At 38.6% G+C, this 19757-nt stretch overlaps 2 protein-coding genes across 2 annotated transcripts; one reads left to right on the top strand and one right to left on the bottom strand.

Annotated features, from left to right (window-relative positions):
• Positions 1-1943: 1943 nt before the first annotated feature.
• Positions 1944-10304, top strand: LOC122658854 (BTB/POZ domain-containing protein NPY2). Its single transcript, XM_043853989.1, has 4 exons — positions 1944-2135; positions 6712-6781; positions 7480-8658; positions 9253-10304. The coding sequence occupies exons 1-4, from the start codon at positions 2074-2076 to the stop codon at positions 9841-9843; spliced, it is 1902 nt and encodes a 633-aa protein (XP_043709924.1). The 5' UTR covers positions 1944-2073; the 3' UTR covers positions 9844-10304.
• A 7981-nt stretch (positions 10305-18285) lies between these two features.
• Positions 18286-19757, bottom strand: LOC122658855 (probable N-acetyltransferase HLS1). The gene is made up of 2 exons (XM_043853990.1): positions 19560-19757; positions 18286-19384 (listed from the first exon to the last, which is right to left on the bottom strand). Exons 1-2 carry the CDS (start codon positions 19728-19730, stop codon positions 18329-18331), a joined length of 1227 nt encoding a protein of 408 aa, XP_043709925.1. The 5' UTR covers positions 19731-19757; the 3' UTR covers positions 18286-18328.

The following is a 19757-nucleotide window of genomic DNA, read 5'->3' as shown; positions in this document are numbered from 1 at the left end:
TAAAGACCTTAAAGGCAAGAAGGTTCAAGGGAGCAACAATTCAACAAAGCTTCCATTGTCAGACTCAGATTGGCGTGCATTCCCAGAGAGAGAGAGAGAGGGATTAGAGTGAGAGCAGGGCTTCCATCTTCTACCTCCACTCCTCCATTAACTCAACCAAGATCCTTCTCCAATCTCTATGGTCCAAACGCAATACTGATACTGGGCTACTTTCTATGAGAAACAAGAAGAGAGATTAAAATTTTCTTTATTTAATTCAATTAAGAAGGTAAAAGAAATTAGAGATTGTCAAATTGCTTTTAATTTGTTTTATTTTTATACGTTTGAGAATTTTTTCACCAGTGGGTGGGGTTTATTTTGTGCATTAAAGCTTAGATTTTGGTGGGGAAGGTGGTGCTGATTCTAAGGAGATTGGGAACATTCTCAGCTTGGCTTTTTGTGCAGTTTATGTTGATAGATTGGATGACAAGGTGTTAAACAGCTCACCCTTTTGTCTTTCTTTTTAATTTTCTGAGAATGATAGATTGATGGGGCCGTATCTGTGTCAAGACTCAAGAGTCCAGGGACTCTGTGGGGCGGCCATTTTGGTCCAGCATCTTTAATGAATTGTTGATTTTTTGTCGAGGGTTCTCTGTTGCGTTAGCACTTACCAGAGTGAGGAGGGAGGAAAGGAAGATCGTCGAGAGGTGTATCAGGTGGGTATGCAGACCATTTTGTTGGGGACTGGACTTGGACTCTGGGAATGCTTGTGTCTCTGTTTGTATCGGTGGGTTTTGCTATTTACTTGAAATGATCTACCAAATCATCTCCTTAGTCACTTGTTCCTTTTCTTTTATTCCCTTTCTAGCTTTGCTGGCTTCCGTTTTCTTCATTTGAGGTGGGTTTTTTTTTTTTTTTTTCTCTCTCTCTCTCTCTTGTGCTCTGGAGTTCTAGTTTATACTTTTGAGCTGATCACGAGTGGTTTTGTTTAGTGCGGTAGTGTTTCTTTTGATACATAAGGGAATGATTTTTAACTTCATTTCTCTTCTTTTTAAATGGATTTCATTTTCATCTCTGAGTTAATCCGAGTTTTGGAAGTTTGAGTGGGAAAAGAAATAAAGATCGTAATGGGTTATGTATTATATTTGCTTTCCTCTGTTCTGGGTTCTGAATTTGTTCCTTTTTATAAGAAAAAAACGATGCTTGTTGTCTAGTGTTTCGTTGGTTTCTTCAACTGATACCGAGACTGTGTTTTTAGTTGTAGGTCTTCAACGGTGGAGCAACGGTGAAAGGGGGAAAAAAAAACGAATGTGGACTGAGGAGTGGATTTCCAAGGTTTGGAACTTGAAGCATTCCAGATCAGATGAGGTCCTGATGGTGTGATTTTTCCTGAGCTTCTGCTGCTACTGCTACTGCTACTGCTTTAAGTTGGGTTTTAAAAAAGAAAAGCACAATAAAAGGAGGAGCATAAGGGGATAAATAAATAAAGGGAGCGGTGGTGTCAGGTCTGTGCTTGTGGGTGTCTCTGTTCTCGGAATTTTTTAGTGTGGAGGATCTCTTGGCGATGTCTCCTGGGTTAAACGTGGACGCCCGGGCTCCGTGGGCTCTGCCGTCGACCAAGGAAACAAGCTCTGCTTTGGATCTCTTGCCATTGACGAGAAACCCGTCTTAAAAAATTACAGACCCCCATTTACTCATCTTCTTTCAAGTCTTATCAGCATTACTCCTGAGTCCTGCCTCGGTTCGTGGGAAAGATTCGCTTCTTCTCATACCATATATTATTCTTCTCATAAATCCCATTTTCCTTCCCTTGATGCGAAGACCGTAAAGTGGGTCACATTCGGAAGACTGGTTCGTAATCTCTGTTTTTCTTTTCCCCACTTTCTTCGTCTTTTCGTGTATTTTATTTTCCCAGTTTCTGGTTCCGGGTCTCTATATTGTTTCCCACTGTCTTTCTTGAGTATGTTTTGTCGTGGGAGGAGATCTGCAGTGGTGGTAGGGTGAGGGACCTCTGTTTAGTGAACTTAAGAGCTGTGAGAGGATTGTTTTGGTTATCTCAGAGGAGAAGCTGCGACAGATCGTTTCTTTGCCAAAATGAAGTTTATGAAACTAGGATCAAAACCTGATTCATTTCAGACTGATGGAAACAATGTTCGGTAAGAAAGTTGGCGCGTTTCCTTTTAATTTTCAATATAATTTTGTAGGTTTATTTTTCAATGATTTGGTGTTGATAAATTTATTTCTGATATATTACCATTCTCATTTTGTAACAAAATTCTTCTGGGTTGATTTGTTGCTGTATTGATGCATGCTTTCCGCTAGCTTCTTTTTTATTTGTTTATTTAAGTTTTCAAATTTTGAAGCTTTCTTTGGTTTAGTGATGGAGTCAAGCTCATACGTGTGTGAGTTTACTTTTCCCGCTTTCTTAGGTGGCTGTCTAAGCACCTGTTTCCATAGATAGTCTCCTGGGTCAGTGGGCCTGTGATTGTATTCACACATGGTAGATCAATTCTTCATGCTTGAATTTATATTCTTTGAATGTGAAACTGAAAATGATGCCTCAGGAAGTGGTTTGTCATTTATCCATGGAAGCTCAAAATACAATAAACGTCATGTCATTTTCTATACACTTGCACCCTTGGCTTTGGTGGGGTTATTGTGGAGACCTTTTACATTTCCCCAATGAAATGTTTTGCGTTATTTGCCTTGATTTTCTGAAAACTGTAAGGAAAAATTTTCTGGTAACTTTGATTTTGTTGGCTGGAGATACGGTTCATCCTGCAATCCTTTAGAAACTGATTCTTTAGAATTAGCTATTTATTTGTTCTTTAGTCCATAAGTTGGTTTCTCTAGAACCTGCCTTTCTTTTTATTGTTTTACTTCCACTTCGAACAAGGGGTACTCTTAGGGGTTCACTGTTTTACAAGATTATTATCTGATAGTCATGTCTGGTTTAATGATTAAGAGGAATGTGCGGGACAAGATCCGTGTTGCTGTACGCAAGCATTCGGCATATAAGGGCACCATTGATTGTTTGATTTATGTCTATTTTCTCTTTTAACCAGGACATTAAATTTGTCGGATTTATTTCATTTGGAAGTTATTTTCTCTCTTAAATTTCTTCCTTTTTGAGATGGTTTGAGATCATTGTGCTATTTTACTAGTGTTACCGTGCATCATAAACTATACTTCAAGCTAGTGAGCTACCATATTCTCCTGGATACCTGTGTTCTTCTGCTCTACTTTTAGCAGAGTTTCAAGTATCCCTTTCTACATCTGTAGGATCTTCTTACTTTCCATTATGACTCAACTACATTTTCTCTACAATTCATACTGTATGATAAATATAAAATTTTGGTCCTTTCTGTAAAGATGTAATCATACACGTATATGACAATTGTTATATTTCTTTCTCTTCTCTTTCTAATTGGAACATTATTTTTTAAGATTATGCTTCCAAAGCACCAGTGTCTCGTCTATGCACAAATTCGGCTTGGGTACAACATGAGATAGTGCAAACACTGTGAGAATTGGTCGTCTTAGTAGTTTGTTCTGAGTGATGATCTGGTGATCTGGATCATGTTCTCTTTATCGTTATTCTTGACATGGAATGATAATTTTATTAGTGCCCTCTATGGTTTCTGAGAGAAGGATGATGCTTTTGTGTTTGTGTCAGCTCATGTTCTGATGTCTAGGCAAATTCCCTAAAACCTCTCTTGTGATCTTTTAGTTGCTTTTCAACAAGTTCAAAAGAAGTAATAGGAATCATGAACAAAAAATTTGTGTGGTGGACCGCTGGTAAACATCAAACTTCTTAGGTTAACTAATATAGGTTTGTACTCTGGATATTGGTTGAATATTTCCTCTTGAGTTGGGGTATCCTTGATTGTCAATCTTAATATCTCTTTAGTCTTTTCTGTTGAATTTAATCTTAATTATCCCTTTTGTCTGCTTCATTTGTACTTGAGTTACACTTATATTTTTCTTCAGTTTGGCTTACTGAATCTTTTGGATCTAAAAAAAAACCATAGTACTAAATCCTGCCATCGTACTAATTTGGCACACACTGGTCCATGATACGCATCTAAAGCCAGGTTACTCTCTCTATTTGAGGCACCTTTTGCCTTGCACAAATCCAAATCAACAGATCTGTGGCTCATGGAACATAGGCTTCGCTTTCGTGCTTTGTAGCCATTGGCAACAATGATTTCTGCATCTTGATATTTATTTCTATGTCAATAACATCGAAAAGTTCAATGGTCCTGTGATGTAGGTCTTATGAAGAAAATAGCAAATGATGGGTCTGGTGTTGAGGTTTATGTGCCGAGCTATGAGTTTTGGAATTGGTGAATTGTGGAGGATAGACATGGGTTGGCCAATTGGCTTGTCTGTGGGTTTTTGATTGTAAGTTGAAATGTTTGAGAGATTGTTATTGTGGCTGGATTTTGGGAATGAGTTGAGGTTCGGAATTGATGGATTTAGATGAGAACTGGAAATTAAGTTTTAAGATGATTGCAGATTCATGGGACAGGGTGGAGCAAATAAACTGAAAATAGGAATATTAGACTCTGGTTGAAAAAAGGAGAGAGATCTTATGGACGTCTCACACATAGTTAGTGATTTAAGTCATCTTGTTTTCTTGGTGATTACATGCAGGCATCAAAACCAGCAGCTATGCAATAAATTTTTTTTGTTAACTATTGAATAACCAATTTACAAGACCTTGTATCAGGTCTTTTTGGTTAATGTGGAACGGAACCATAGGGAAGAATCCATGTCATATAGTATCCAAATCTAAGCTTTCCTCAATCATAGGAACCACACAAGATTGAAAAACATTGAAGCCAATGGTGGGACACCATCTCTTGGTATTTCAGTGTTGATTCTGTTTGTTTCCCTTATTTTATATAACAAAGACATGTTTTATATTTTGATTTTGATAATTTTGTCCACCTCTTTTGGTGGTGGTTGGAAGGGGGGGGGGTAGAAAGTTTAGAATCAACCTTTGTTGCTTGAAGTGTCAATTTTAGTGCTATTGTGAGTCACCTTTTGGTTGCCAATTTTAGTTCACGTGAATCTTAGTTTATCTGGGAGTCCTATGGCCAAAATATGGGCAGGAGGCCAAGTTCTCATGAATCCTAGTCGATTTGGAAGTCATGGCCAAAATACTGGCAGGGATGGAATTGTTGGTTTCCTCCTCTCGAAGATGTCTTACATTGGTTGACATAAAACACTCTTTTAATGAGGTGAGAATTACTCTCTCTCACGTCTATGCTTTTCACTTGTACCTTTATTTTATATAAAGTGAGTGAGGCAGTGGGGGAGAACAAACCTTCTTTGTTTTCTCTTTTCTATGAGAGAGAGGTGTGAACCCCCCCTTTTCTTGTCCCATGTTGTGAGCGGAGAGAAAAGAGAGAACCATAGATGCAGAGAGGGCTCTATGGGCTTGTGTGAGGTAAGTAGAGAGAGGAGCTCTCTGTCACAGGAGAAGCTCATGGTGCATAAAATGGCACACAGAGTGCACAGAATTGCACAGATAATGATGTGCACAGAATGGTGCACGCACAGAGAGTGGTGCACAAAAAATGGTACACGTACTTAGAAAGGTGTCCCTCGTATGTGGGTAGTGGCGCGACGGTTTTCTCTCAGTTAAGAGAAGGAAAGGTACTGCAATTTTTCCTGTGTTTGTAATGTTAGTATTGAGGTGAAAGTATTGTGGTCTTGTGATTCGACCTTGTTCAGTGTGGTAAATTATTTTGTTATGCAATAAGGGTTATTGTTATTGATGTCTGTTAGCCTCTAGCATGGGCTAGAGAAGATTTGTGTTCCCATTATTGACTATAGTGAAGATTTTCCTGGGTTAGAGCCTCTTGGTTTTTCCCTTTCACCTTGAGAAGGGTTTTCCACAATAAAAAAATGTTGTCTTCTTTTGTGGTTGGCTTGGTTTGATATATCTGCATTATTGGCTTTGCGCATACTTGGTTGTTGTGTATCCCTATTAACTTGCAAAAAGGTGGGAAAGAGTTTTGTTTTCCCAATAGGAATTAAGTATTTTAATTCGGTAAATAACCCTTGAGGTACCTAACGTTTAGAGCAACTGCACCTAGGGTACCTGGCGTTTGGAATTTTATGTTTGAGGGTACCTCACATTTCATAAATATTGTTTTTGAGGTACCTCACGTTTAGAGAAACTGCACCAAGAATACTTTTGTCTTTTTAAATTATCGTAAGATTGTTACCAGCATAGCTGGTGGGTATATGATTTTATAGAGAATCAAAGCTCCAAATGTAGCTTAAATCAATAACTGGTGAGGCAGTTTTTTATGCCATAATCAAGTTATGGGGTGCTGAATGCTCTCATGTAATTTGCTTATATGTTAAAGCTGAGGTCTTATGTTTGAGTTCTCCTAACGGTGCCATGGTTGAGCTCTATGCAAGGACTGTGCAGTGGTGTCTTTTGTTTTGCCACCTCAGCCCTGATTGAGAGCCTCACAAGAGCCTAAGGCTAGATAAAGGACGATGTGAAAATGCCATGTTTTGAAGTATCAGATTCTTTATGGATGATAAATTACATAGACAGTTTATATTTTCCATTCAATAGAACCCCAGTCCTTGTTCACTTTTATGTTGTGCCTAAGATCCTCACATTTATTTGACTTTTGTAGTTACGAATGTGTTCATTGTTTGATCAATTATACTGAAACATGGTCTGAAGTATATTCCTATTTGCAGGTATGTGGCAGCTGAGTTGGCGACTGACATTACAGTTAACATTGGTGATGTGAAGTTTTATCTGCACAAGGTATTAGGATTTTATAGCGCAGGTGACTCATTGCAACATATTTACAATTTACATATTCATTTATAAGTAGAAGTAAGGGTGAGGAGAGAATTGATCCACCATATCAGCAATCTAACAAATCTTGAGGTGGCAGTACTAAAACCTTTTGGGTTGTGCAGATTTGTGTAGGAGTTGAATCTGTTAATGGTTAAATCTGAGGATGTGGGGCTAAACTTATATGGATCCACCAACTGTTGGTTCCATTCGCACATGTTACATGTCAATAATTTAGAAATTTTTAAGCATACAATTTAATAATCTAGGTGAATTTATTATTCATATGGTTAAAAGGGCATGGTGATAACTTGTTGGACTTTGCAACGAACTATAAACTGATACTTTATAACAAAAATACTTGATCCAGATATGGGTATTTAAGGTATAATGGACATTCAAGGTATGACAGCATGTAAGTTATAACTAAGTATCCCAGCTTTGACTGGAAATTTTCATTGCCTTGACCCCTTTTTTTCCGGAAATTCTAATATAGCAACTCTCATGTCTGTACGCTATATATGCTTGTGAAAAAAAATTTTATTTTACAAGCTAACACAGTCGATTAATGGTTAACCAGAGCAGGTCTAAAAATATATGTATTGTGTGCGCTTTAATTGCATGTCTTGTAATACTAATCTATCATGAACTTGTTTGTCCTGTAGTTTCCCCTGTTGTCCAAGAGTGCCCGTTTGCAGAGGTTAGTCTCTACCACAGATGAGGAAAGCAATGATGAAATCTACATACCTGACATTCCTGGAGGCCCTTCTGCATTTGAGATATGTGCCAAATTCTGTTATGGTATGACTGTTACCCTCAATGCTTACAACGTGGTTGCAGCCCGTTGTGCAGCAGAGTATCTAGAGATGCATGAGACCATTGAGAAAGGAAATCTCATTTATAAGATTGAAGTCTTCCTCAACTCCAGCATCTTCCGTAGCTGGAAAGACTCCATAATAGCTCTTCAGACGACGAAAACTCTGCTTACCTGGTGCGAAGAACTCAAGCTGATGAGCCACTGTGTTGACTCCATAGCTTCTAAGGCCTGCATTGACCCTTCCAAAGTAGAGTGGTCTTATACCTATAACCGCAAAAAGCTTCCATCAGAAAATGGCATGGAACCACAGTGGAATGGTGTCAAGAAACATCAGGCAGTGCCCAAGGACTGGTGGGTCGAGGACCTGTGTGAGCTTGAAATGGATTTCTACAAACGGGTTTTAGTGACTATCAAAACCAAAGGAAGAATGCCTGGTGATGTAATAGGGGAAGCACTCAAAGCATATGCACTGAGAAGGTTGCCAGGTTTCAGCAAGGGTATAATCCAGGGTGGTGATGTTGTCAAGAACCGGTCTTTGGTGGAAACCATTATCTGGCTGTTGCCCACAGAGAAGGGCAGTGTTCCCTGTAGTTTCTTAATCAAGCTGCTAAAAGCAGCTATTGTGCTGGATTCTGGAGAAACGGGAAAGAGAGAGCTCATGAGAAGAATAGGTCAGCAGCTAGATGAGGCTTCTGTAGCGGATCTATTGATTCGGGCACCAGCTGGGGAAATTATGATGTACGATGTTGATATGGTAAAATGCATAGTGGCAGAGTTTGTGATGCAGGAGAAGGGTGCTCAAACTGACCTACCAATGGCTGACGAGCTTCAGGAGATTAGAAGCCCGGGTTATGTATCAGATAATTCTAAGCTAAAAGTGGCAAAGCTGGTTGATGGCTACCTTGCTGAAATTTCACGTGATCCAAATCTTCCTCTGTCAAAGTTCGTCGATCTTGCGGAAATGGTATCAAGATTCTCAAGGCCAGCACATGATGGACTTTACCGTGCTATTGACACGTATCTCAAGGTAAATGACTAGGATTTTGGGGTTTGGCTTTCTAGCAATACTGAATTTGGAAAAGCTTCTTCTCTGTCCTTTCTTCTCCTTCTCATGATGGGTCTATTGTTCACAATTGACATGCTCAGAAAAGATTTGTCTCCTTTCTTGGTGAGCCTTTTAGGCTTTTTAGAGATGTAGGAACCATTAGCTCTACTGAATGAGGTTGCTAAAAGAGATATATGAGGCCAATATCGAGCATCAGATTTTGATTGGTAAAATGAAAAAGATCCTCAGATGATATGAGATTTTAGTTTCTTGGACTTCAGGACTTCACAGAGCACCGGCCAATATCACCTGAGCAATATTTGCCTAGATAAAATAATAAAAATAATTAGGATGGTTTGATCCCCTCTCAAGTGGTTAGCCCTCATCCCCCTGCATTTGTGCCTTTGTGAACATTACAGGAAGGGAGAGTTGCTTCTTACCATGATTGCATCATAATAGAAAGTAAGCTAGTGCCTTTCCTTCTACTCGACACTTCACCATGCTTGTACTTGCACGTGTACAGAGCCCAAGTGACTGTTAGCTTGCCTTGCAAATTCATTGTGTATTTTGATGCAGGAACATCCTGGGATCAGCAAGAGTGAGAGGAAGAGGGTATGCCGGCTGATGGATTGCAAGAAGCTGTCCGTGGATGCATGTATGCATGCAGTGCAAAATGAGAGGCTTCCCTTGCGGGTAGTGGTGCAGGTCCTCTTTTTTGAGCAGGTCAGGGCTGCAACATCATCTGCTGGTGGTGGAACCACGGCTGACCTTCCTGGGAATGTCCGGGCTCTGCTCCCACAGGAGAATGGTGGATCTCGTGGGAGCTCAAGATCTGCAACAACCAACACTGAGGAAGATTGGGATGCTGTCCCAACTGCTGAGGAGCTGAAGGCCCTAAAGGGAGAGCTTGCATCCTTGAGGTTGGGAGCAGGAAGTGGACGCAGTGATAGAAATGGGAGTGAGGATGCTAAAAGTAGCATTGACAAAGCTGCAGCTAGTAAGGTGAAAGGTTTACTCATGTCAAAGAAAATATTCAGCAAGCTATGGTCGAATAAAGGGGGACAGGGTGAGAATAGCAGCTCTGATACGTCTGGTAGCCCCGGTTCTGCCAACCCAGAGGATACCAAGTCCACACCTTCCAGAAATAGGAGGCATTCAGTCTCTTAGTACAGCCATAGAGAGAATTTGATGTGGGGGGAGAGAGGGGTGGGTTTGGCTTTTCTTCCTCCCTTTGACATTAGGAAGTTAGAACTACTGACATCTTCCGGGGTTGACACAGGAAGGAAAGGTGCAAACTGGGAACCTTGAGCTTAAGTAGGTGGCTTTAGTGATGCAGGTAAGACAATCTCATTCACTTCATGAAATATGAAGCCCCTGCTCTTACTCATGATTCATTTTTTTCTTTCTCCCCATTTGTTCTTTTCTCTCTTAAGCAAAAAAAATATGGGTTTTGATGAACCCAGTTTGTTGTATCATAAGCGAAAAGGAAATGCTAAACTTTCTGGTTTCCATGGTATTTTGGTTGCCTTCCATGTTAATTCAAGGAATTAGGCCCCATTTGGTTAGATGTGAAGCAAAATGAAATTTTCACTACTAAGTTGTAGATTTGTTTTTTTAAAGTTAATTGATAAACGGAAGTGAAGTGAAATGAAAAAGGAAGAAATATAAAAAGACGGTAAAACGAATAATAAAGTTTCCTCAAGTTTGCAGAAATTGCAGCAAGTGTAATGCTGCTGCCTGTTTCGCCGGAGCCCTGAAAACATTAGTAAGATCCATGTCTCTGTGCCCATAAAAGCAGCAATACTAGCAAAGACCAGTAATTGTTGGGGAAAGCTTCAATTGATTCTAGAGCTTCTCCAGGGAACAATATAAACAATCAATGGAACAGAACAGCTGCAGTAGAACTGTAGAAAAGCCTTGTGTAATCCATGTAACTCAAGGGAGAATGATCTGGGTAAGATTGCAACCTGTGTAAATATTTCAGAATTTGATTCAAAGCTACCTAAAATAATGGAATGGCTATCTATTTACTGGGAGAAAAAAGAATAACAGTGAAGGCTTTTGAGCAGGACCTTGGACCTTCTGATTCAGACCCAGTTTGGGCCCAAAACTATAGGCTCATCTCATATTAAGAGGCTTGAGCTTTCCTAGATCTGGCCCAAGGCTGCCTGCTGGTTTTGGTTTGATGGGCCAAACCAAGGGCCATCCTAATCATTAAAGAGCCTCAAACCTTGTTTGATTTTGTGGTGCAACAAAAACATACATCACTATTTTCTTACATAATCTATAAAATTAGAGAAGGGAATAAATTGTTGTCACCAAACTGGTGAATTAACAAGTTATAACCTTATTTTTTTTTTTTTTTACCCTTTTTCTTATTCCCAAAGTTGAAAGTCATCAAATGTTGCAATTAATGATTTTCAACTTTTTGAAAACTCTTTTTACCCCTGCATTAAAATGCCGCATTAAATAATTTTTAAGAATAATACAAGGGGTAAAAATGAAAGATTACAATCTCATTGTAACCATCTTTAGTTACAATAAGATTTTTCCACTGGGGAACGAGATACATATCTACAAAGGGACAACTAGGGGTGTCAATCGATCGGTTTGGGTCAGTTTTGGTTCATGCTGAATCAATTTTGGTTCACTTTAGTTTCAATTTCTTGAATCGGTTTGTTATCGGATCAGTTTTGGTTTTGGCCCAGTTTGGGTTTGGTTTAACATATATATATATTAATAGTTTTATATAGACTTGGGAAAATCTGTTTTTTTTTTTAATGAATTTCAGGCTTTTATTGGTTTTTTATCAGATATATCGGTTTGGTTTTGGTTTCACTCCAAGTTTTGAACTGGTTTTGAGTTCGGTGTCGGGTCCTTTCGATTTTCGTTGCATTTCGGCTTGGTTTTGGGGTCGTGCTACCCCAATCAGAAGCCAGTCCAATAAACCCTCGGCTCAGTTCGAGTCAGGTCAGTTTACCCATTTCGGTCCCAATTTTGTCACCCCTAGGACAACCTGAGATAAAATAGCTTTTTAATGGGCTTATTTGGTTGGGCTTAAACCCAACCCAATTTCAAACATTTATTCAACCGGCCCAATTAAATGTTTGCTATAATAGCTCCACCAAAAACCAAGCCTAGCAGCATGTCCATGGTCTTGCCCAAATTCTCTCTCTCTCTCTCTCTCCCTCTCTCTCTCACACACACACACAAAAGGGTTTCCAAACAGAACGGGAACCTCAAAAGTTAACACAGCCGATTTCTACTCAGGCCCATACATGGTAGTTGTGCCCCAAACCTCACCTCCAAGGCTCCAACTGCAAGGTAGAAGGGCCCCCTACAAGGATTAGGTCTCATACAGAAATGGCAAGACGCACAAAGTGGACTTGAATTGGGCTCATTTTTTACAACCCCCCCCCCCCCCAAAAAAAAAAAAGGCGGAACATGTGCGATAGTACAAACAAGGATGGGCAGTTCCAACACATAACGGCGGAGTTACGGTAGCTGCCGATGAAGTTGACTATCTCACCACAGTCGGTAGCCGGCTGGCCGCAGTTCTTCTATAGGGTCACGAACAAAGGAGACTCAAGAGTGCTGTTGGTCCATTTTGAATTTGCAAGCAGGCTTAGGTAGAAGGAAAAAAATGGTAAGACATTGATGGGTAATCTTTACCAAAATAAAGCATAAACTGAAAATAAAGCTAAGACCTGAACAACCTATTTTTAGTGGGCTTCGGCGAAGTTTGTTTCACATCAACTTTCCTCCAACCCCACCTTATCCTGTTGGGCCTTCAGCCGACAAAGCCCAAGTCCCAATCAGGACACTAATCTCTGAAGTGGTGCATGAAGCATCATGGTCAGGGGAATGAAGAAGATATATATAAAGGAGTCAACATAGATTGCTTCAAATTTTCACTAAGAAGTAAATCAAACCTAGAAAGGGCAACTTGACCTTAAAAAGTTATTTTGCATCACACAACACTGCAATTCAGATCCACTAGTGCTATCCAACAAGAAAACCTTTAATATTGCTTTTATTAGTCTACGAGGGAAAGACCTGATCTGTCTCAGCTCCCCTGACCCATGATATAGGAAAGCCATTTTTATCTTTTTTGTTTTTTTAAGTCCCTTTTGAATTGACATGAAAAATAGACAGCTAAAACATACATAATAAGAGAGATAAGTAATGGAAGGGCCAACCAAATGTCACTGTTATGGACCAGTGCTGTTAATTTCTTTCTCCCATCTTTCTTTCTAAGAACTTAAACCACCCACAACAAATTGAATGGACGAGATCTCAGAGAGTGTGTGTGTGTTAGGTACTTGATCGATATGTCAAAAGCTTTAGAACTGATGGAACGCATTAAGTCAAGTCTTTTAACCTATTCCATACTAGGCTGGTCCAATCTAACACCTATACACTAGAATTGGCCCCATTAGACACATAACAGAGAGAAATATCTTTCTTTCTAAGAAACTAAACCACCCACAACCAATTGAATGGACGAGATCTCACAAAAGCTAAAAGGAAGGAGAAAGAAAGAGAGAGAGAGAGAGACGCAGGCCTCCTTACACTAGAATCAATGTGATTAGGTTTTGTTTTAATGTTTACGCAAGTAAAATGGAAAGAAATTTTGCGGAACAATAATTCACTTTCCCTTTGGTTTCATAAATATTCTTATAGGTTTTTGTATTTTCAAAAATACCCTTAAAGATTCCATTCCCTTGGCTGCCAGACTTGTAGCAGCAAAATTTTGTCCACTAAAGTGGTGGTAAAGAGACAAATATAAATAAAAAACATGCATGGCTGTCTAACCCTTCTCTTCTCTCCATTCGTTTATATAAATATAAATTAATGAGCTTACCAAAATATATATATATATATATTAATGAGAGATATACTCCTTTTCATTTTTAGACATTTAGGTAAATGCTTGTTTCAATCTAATGGGTTTATCAACTTTAAAAGCTAGCTGTTAAGAAAATATATATATTAATGAGAGATATACTCTTTTTCATTTTTAGACATTTAGGTAAATGCTTGTTTCAATCTAATGGGTTTATCAACTTTAAAAGCTAGCTGTTAAGAAAATGGAGCGCAAGTACTTACAAGTTTCCACATCAAGCTATGGATCCAGTTCTTCTCCAGGGAGTGTCCAGAAGGACATCCAATGGCTGGACTGTGCTACACACATCCTGGCGCACGCCAGTCAATTGTTGGGATGTGTGCGGCACTGCCCAACTGTTGGATGCTTCACTGGACATTCCCTGGAGCTCGATCCTCAAGCTACTCATTTTCGACGTGGGATTATTATTAATTATCCATCAAACACTAAAAAGTTGTTTAATTTCTAAGGTGCTTATGAAGTATGGTACACCAATCCTTATTACTTCATGATAGATACCATCACCAAACCTCAGTCCAATCAAATGGTCCAAGCTAGTAAGGTACCGACGGAACTAACTTCAAATTATCATCCTCACCCATATCAACACTAATGTCAAAGGTTTACTGAAACCAGGGAAATTAGAAGTAAAGGTGATAGCCATGAATGAATCCAAGTTCATATGGTTTCTTTCTCATTGAACTTTTTCCACATTTCTCGCAAAAACTTTTCCATGTTCTCGCGCAGCAGACACCCTCCAACTCCCAATTTCCAACAATAATCCATCCAAGCTTTTCCTTTTTCTTGTTTGCGCGTGTAGCCGTCCAACCAAACATTTTTCTTGAATGTCAGAACTTTAACTGAGAAAATGACCTATTCTCTCCCTAATAGTACCTAACTAAAGTTTAGTGTGAGATTAAGACGTTGCTTGGTTGATTAGAAAATCATTCAATTTAATTTCCTTTCCACTTAGTCTCGTCAGGAAACTGTGCAGAAAGATCCTCTCTCCTTTGCCAATTTATATAATGCTGTCCTATATATCTCCACCCAAGAGAAGGACAAAAGGTCGGCGGCTCTCTTCTCATTTGTTTCTTCAATCTAAATATTCTAAAAGAAAACTATTAAAGATGGACAAAAGTTTTCTTCCACCCATAGATGATGGTTCACCCACCATCTTAGGGTTTACAAACCCCTCCTAGGGCTTTTGTATGTTCTCAAATACCCTCCCAATACCATTTCTCATGCTCTCCCACCCCGCAGTGAATTGGATCTCATTCACCGTGGGTGGAGAGAAACTTGGTCCATTAAAGATTAAGAATGAAATGACACAATCAGGGCTATGAGAGAGGGCAGTAATAGAAGGTATGTGGAGATATACATGAGGTATATCATGAATGCCAATATACGTAAGGTATTTGACTGTCGGGAGCGTCTGAATGACAACTCTATACGTGCATTTAGAACTTGACACCTTCTTTTAATCGTCCCCTTGTTTTATTCCCAAGAGTTCTTAAAGATGATTATAAATGGGTCTTTAAAAATAATTTGAAAGTGACATATCATTATATGATTATCAAAAGGTATCGTTGTCATACACATTTTTTTAGAAACAAAATGAAAACTTTTGTAATCTTATTTTTCAATTAACGTAAAATATATATAACTAAATTAGCCTCATCATACTTTATTGTTCAAATTTTAAGTAACTTCGTTGTGTTTTTGTAATCCTATTTAGAACATGTAATCTTCTTTTGATTGCCTCTTGTCTTATTCAAAAATATATGAAAACAACACTTTGAAAGTGACTTACTAGTTATTACCATGTTATTCTCAAGAGTCGTCATTGTTTCGCACACTTTTCTAGTTCACATGTTAAATAATAGGAGTTTATCTACATTAAAAGAAAAAAAAAATGCATTAATATTAAGAAAGAAAAAATAAAATAAATTATGAATTACTTGAAACCTTAAGGGTGAAAAATTAATATTATAAATTTTTTTAACGTTGAGTATAAAAATCTATCATTTCAAATAACACAATGATAGTTCTTGATAATAACATAGTAAAAATCTTTTTCTTACCTATTTGAAATCCCCCATCCCTGCACCTAAAATGTAAACATATTCCAAGGTTACCATTAATGATGCTTTGCTTGTCTTGACTAGTTGTTACAGACAAAGCAGCACTAGGCTTGGTTTGCTTGAGTGAAAGGTTGATTTCCCAATTTTTTCTAGTGGAAAGATAGAAGAAGAGCATGTGAATTTATCATTTGTTGACTTTTAAAGTAAAAGTCATTCATATATCCACCATTTTTTCAACTATTTAATTATTGAGAAAAATAACACTATTTGGTCATATGACCCTTGCGTTCAGACATAGGAGCGGGCAAAATTACCATCTACCCCTCTAAACCAAAAATCTCATCCATAGTGATGTCTCTGTGCACACTCTTATTGGTCCTGTGCTGATGCAGGGGTCACTTGACTAGGGCAACAATCTATTACTCTTAATTATTTGTCAAAATTTGTTTGTTGATTGCTCAACATAGCGTAGATAATGATCCACGAAATTAGACATGAAAGAAACTCAACCTGCATTATTTACAGGGCCAAGTGAGGGAACCACCTCCTCTATCCTGTGCATTGTTTTCAGCCCTATCGATGGGCCTAGTATATTCTTAGATTAATGATATATAAAATTTTTAATCCTATCACAACCATATGACCCACCAAATATCGTCACTTGCTCAGAAAACCTATAAATACCCTTTATTTTATAATTATAGAAAAGATCATCTGGATAGACAGTTACTAATAATAACTAATTAGACTTTGCATGTTTAAGAGATGTTGACTTCCTCTAATGCTTCATGGGAGAAGAAGTGGAAGAACTTTTCCTAGAAATTTGAGAAGGAGCTTAGAGGAATCAATCAGGAAATTTCTTAGAATAGACAAAATTCAAGTCATTTTCCATAAATAAAGAATAAAGAAATGAAGCTTATGGATCTCATCTTTATGTTTTTTAAGGAACTAAAAGGGAAAGGAGAGAGTAATGCATATAAGCAAATATTGTGTCTACGTGGGTTCTCTCCATCACTACTTTCTCTCCAATTAATATGTTGAAACCAGAGCAGAGCAGAGCAGTAGAGCCACCCATCTCTCCATTTTGAGTAGCAATCAACAGGAAAAAAGGCAACTCTTTTTTCCCACTCTCAAAGTGCAAAGTGTAAAGTGCATAAGTCACCCACGATACTGCAAAAGTCCAAACCGATCCCATTTGAAAAAGTTTACCATCAGCTTCACATGGACCACTTCTAAGAAACAAAACTCGATCAGGGTTTGGAAGTGGAAGAGATTTCAATATCTTTTCTTGTTTTTCCCTCTGTCCATATCTCTTCCTCTTCCTCTCTTTTCTTTTCTTGTCCTCTGGGTAACTAAAAGAAGGTTATGGTCGGTTGGGGAATTTGATAACATTGCCTAAAAAAGAGTAACCCATAAAACTTCAAAAATAAGTTGAAGAAATCACTTACATTTTTGTTGACAAGAAAGATCGATTTATGTCGTAGTCGGGAAAATCTTGTTGTAATCAAGGTTGGTTAATAAGATTGTAATTTTATATTTTTGCATTTTTGTCGTATTTCTAAATGTTATTTTAATCATGGGTAAAATAGGATTTTTAAAATAAATTGAAATTGACTTATCATTATGTCATTTTCAAAAGCTGACATTGTTTATGTGAAATGACAAGACTATTCTTACATTAAATAAATTTTGAGAATAAGATGAGGGGCAAAAAAAAATAAGATTACATTTTTTTAGTTCACCTACTTGGTGACAACAAGATACACCAATAATAGTTATATGCATTTCCAATACTTTTGGAAAAACCTATTTTTATTTCCATTAATTAATGTAATATTAAAATTTAACTAATTAAAAAACATAAATTGGTTCCACACGTATTTTTATTTCCATAAATTAATGTAATATTAAAATTTAACTAATTAAAAAAACATAAATTGGTTTCACAATTTATGTGTATATTTTTTTAATTTTTTTTGGTCCATTATTTTTCAAGTCTAAATGTTGTTTGAATTCTAAGTTGTTTTAAATATATATAATACCAAACAAAACAAAAATTTGTCGTTCCCTTTTAATTAATCATGATCTAGATCAATGGAACTATACTGGATTTCTAAGATTAAGACATATTTTGACTGATTTTGATCAATTGAACCTTGAGTTTGATGTGTTGTTTGTGTGATTACACTTTCATCAAAAAAAAATTCAATCCATATTCCATTCTTTTACATCGAGGGCGGGGGGGACTATCACATCCGTTTACAACAAGAAAGGGGGTTATATTATTCCCATATATCATACAAAATAACACATAATACACCGTTTCCCCCCCTCTCTCTCTCTCTCTCTCTCTCTCTACACCCCTTCCTCCTCCCAAGGCAAAAGTAACAAGATGGAAAAAAAAATAAGAAAAGAAAAGACAACGAACCAGAGATGGAGGCGTCAACTCACGGTGTCCTGTGTGAGATCTGTGTAAGACATTGGAAACACCACCAAGTAGAGGCAGAGGCCTCATCTCATGGTGCCCTATTAGAGGGCGTAGGAAATACCACCAAGTAGAGATCTTTTCCCCAAAAAATAAATACAACACACCATGTATTTAAAAAAAAGAAATGAAAAGAAAAAGAAGAAGTATATGATGTTGTTCTGTTGCTTATGGTAATTAAGTTAGACCGGCCAAGATTTTTTAGACTTCTCTGGGGTCCACAAAGATGGACAGACCAGGAGGGGACTTGGTCCAGTCCCCAACTGAACCATCACTGTAATCTTCACCGAGTCGCTTCATACACCAAAGATCCTCATCACACGAGAGTCGTTTCCAGTGTGGGATTCCTGCCTTCATTGGCTCCCTACTCGATACCTCTGCCACCACAAGTCCACACCCTCTCTCCTTAGCCACGTTATGCGCGAATCCACACAAAGCCTTCATCAGCCTCACCGCATCTAAACCTTCTCCTCCCAACCCGTACAAGAAATGAAACCCGAATGGTCCGAACAGTTCCGGTACCGATGGTATCCGGAGCCAAGGGAGAGCCCGATCAACCATCCGGGTTGTCTTAGCAAGGCCGCGTAGTACACGGGAAGCACCCCGAACCTCCATGGTGAACACTTCTTTGCTATTCCAGATGCTAAGCACCGCCCAAGACTCAGGCGGGTCGGAAAGGAAAAGTTCAGACCCGGGCCATGACGAGCTGGAATAACCGGAAGGGACGGCAACGAAGGTGCCGAGATTGAGATGGTTGTGAAGTATAGAATCGATGTCTCTAGGGAAGAACTCGGTGGTGGAAAACCGGCATCGGTAAAGTGACTCGGCATCGGAGGGGGAGATATGGAAGATACGGACTCGTTTGGGGATAGTAAGTCGGTGAGCGAAAACGGGTTGGACAAGGATGCTTGGGGTTCGGAACTTGGCGTAACCGCATCGGTCGGTGAAGAGATTTAGTGACGCTTGGTTGTCCTTATCAGTTGCCATGTACGAGTACTCTGCACCTTTCTCTCTGAACCACTCTTCCATTCGACTCACAAGCTTCTTCCCTATTCCCATTCTCCTGTGAGAAGGTGAAACACGAAGTCCTAAGATGTAGGCGAGCTTAGTGTAGACGGGAACGGTTTTGAAGGAGTCGTTGGAGCTGTTCATTCCATTTCTGGAGTATTTTTTACCGCATGTAACGGTCTTGACGCAACCCCTTATCATCCCTACGATCTCTTTCTCCTCCGCTTTTTTACCCACCATTTCAGCCACCTGTTCAGGTAAATTTACAATTAGGCATCATTTTTTTTAAAAACAACAGTAATATTATTATTAATAATAAATAAGTAAATAATTAAAAACTGAACCATGAAAGGAAAAAAGAAGAAGAAGAAGGGATTGCAGAGAAGAAGATGGAAGAGAGTAGAAAGAGAAAGTTGGAACATACCAACATGAGAAAAGCAGGAGAATGGCGAACCCTGCAAATGGGGTCACCTAGCGAGTCGGTGTAAATAGAAATCTTCCCACTTGGGCCTACTTCGCACTTCCTTTCAACCTCTTCAACTTCAATACCGTCCTTCACTGGGTCGAACTCTCTCACCACTACCACTACCTCCATCTCTCTCTCTCTCTCTCTCTCTCTAGC

Source organism: Telopea speciosissima, chromosome 4, assembly GCF_018873765.1.
Source record: "Telopea speciosissima isolate NSW1024214 ecotype Mountain lineage chromosome 4, Tspe_v1, whole genome shotgun sequence".
Classification (NCBI taxonomy): Eukaryota; Viridiplantae; Streptophyta; class Magnoliopsida; order Proteales; family Proteaceae; genus Telopea; species Telopea speciosissima.
This window is presented reverse-complemented; position numbering and strand designations above follow the sequence as displayed.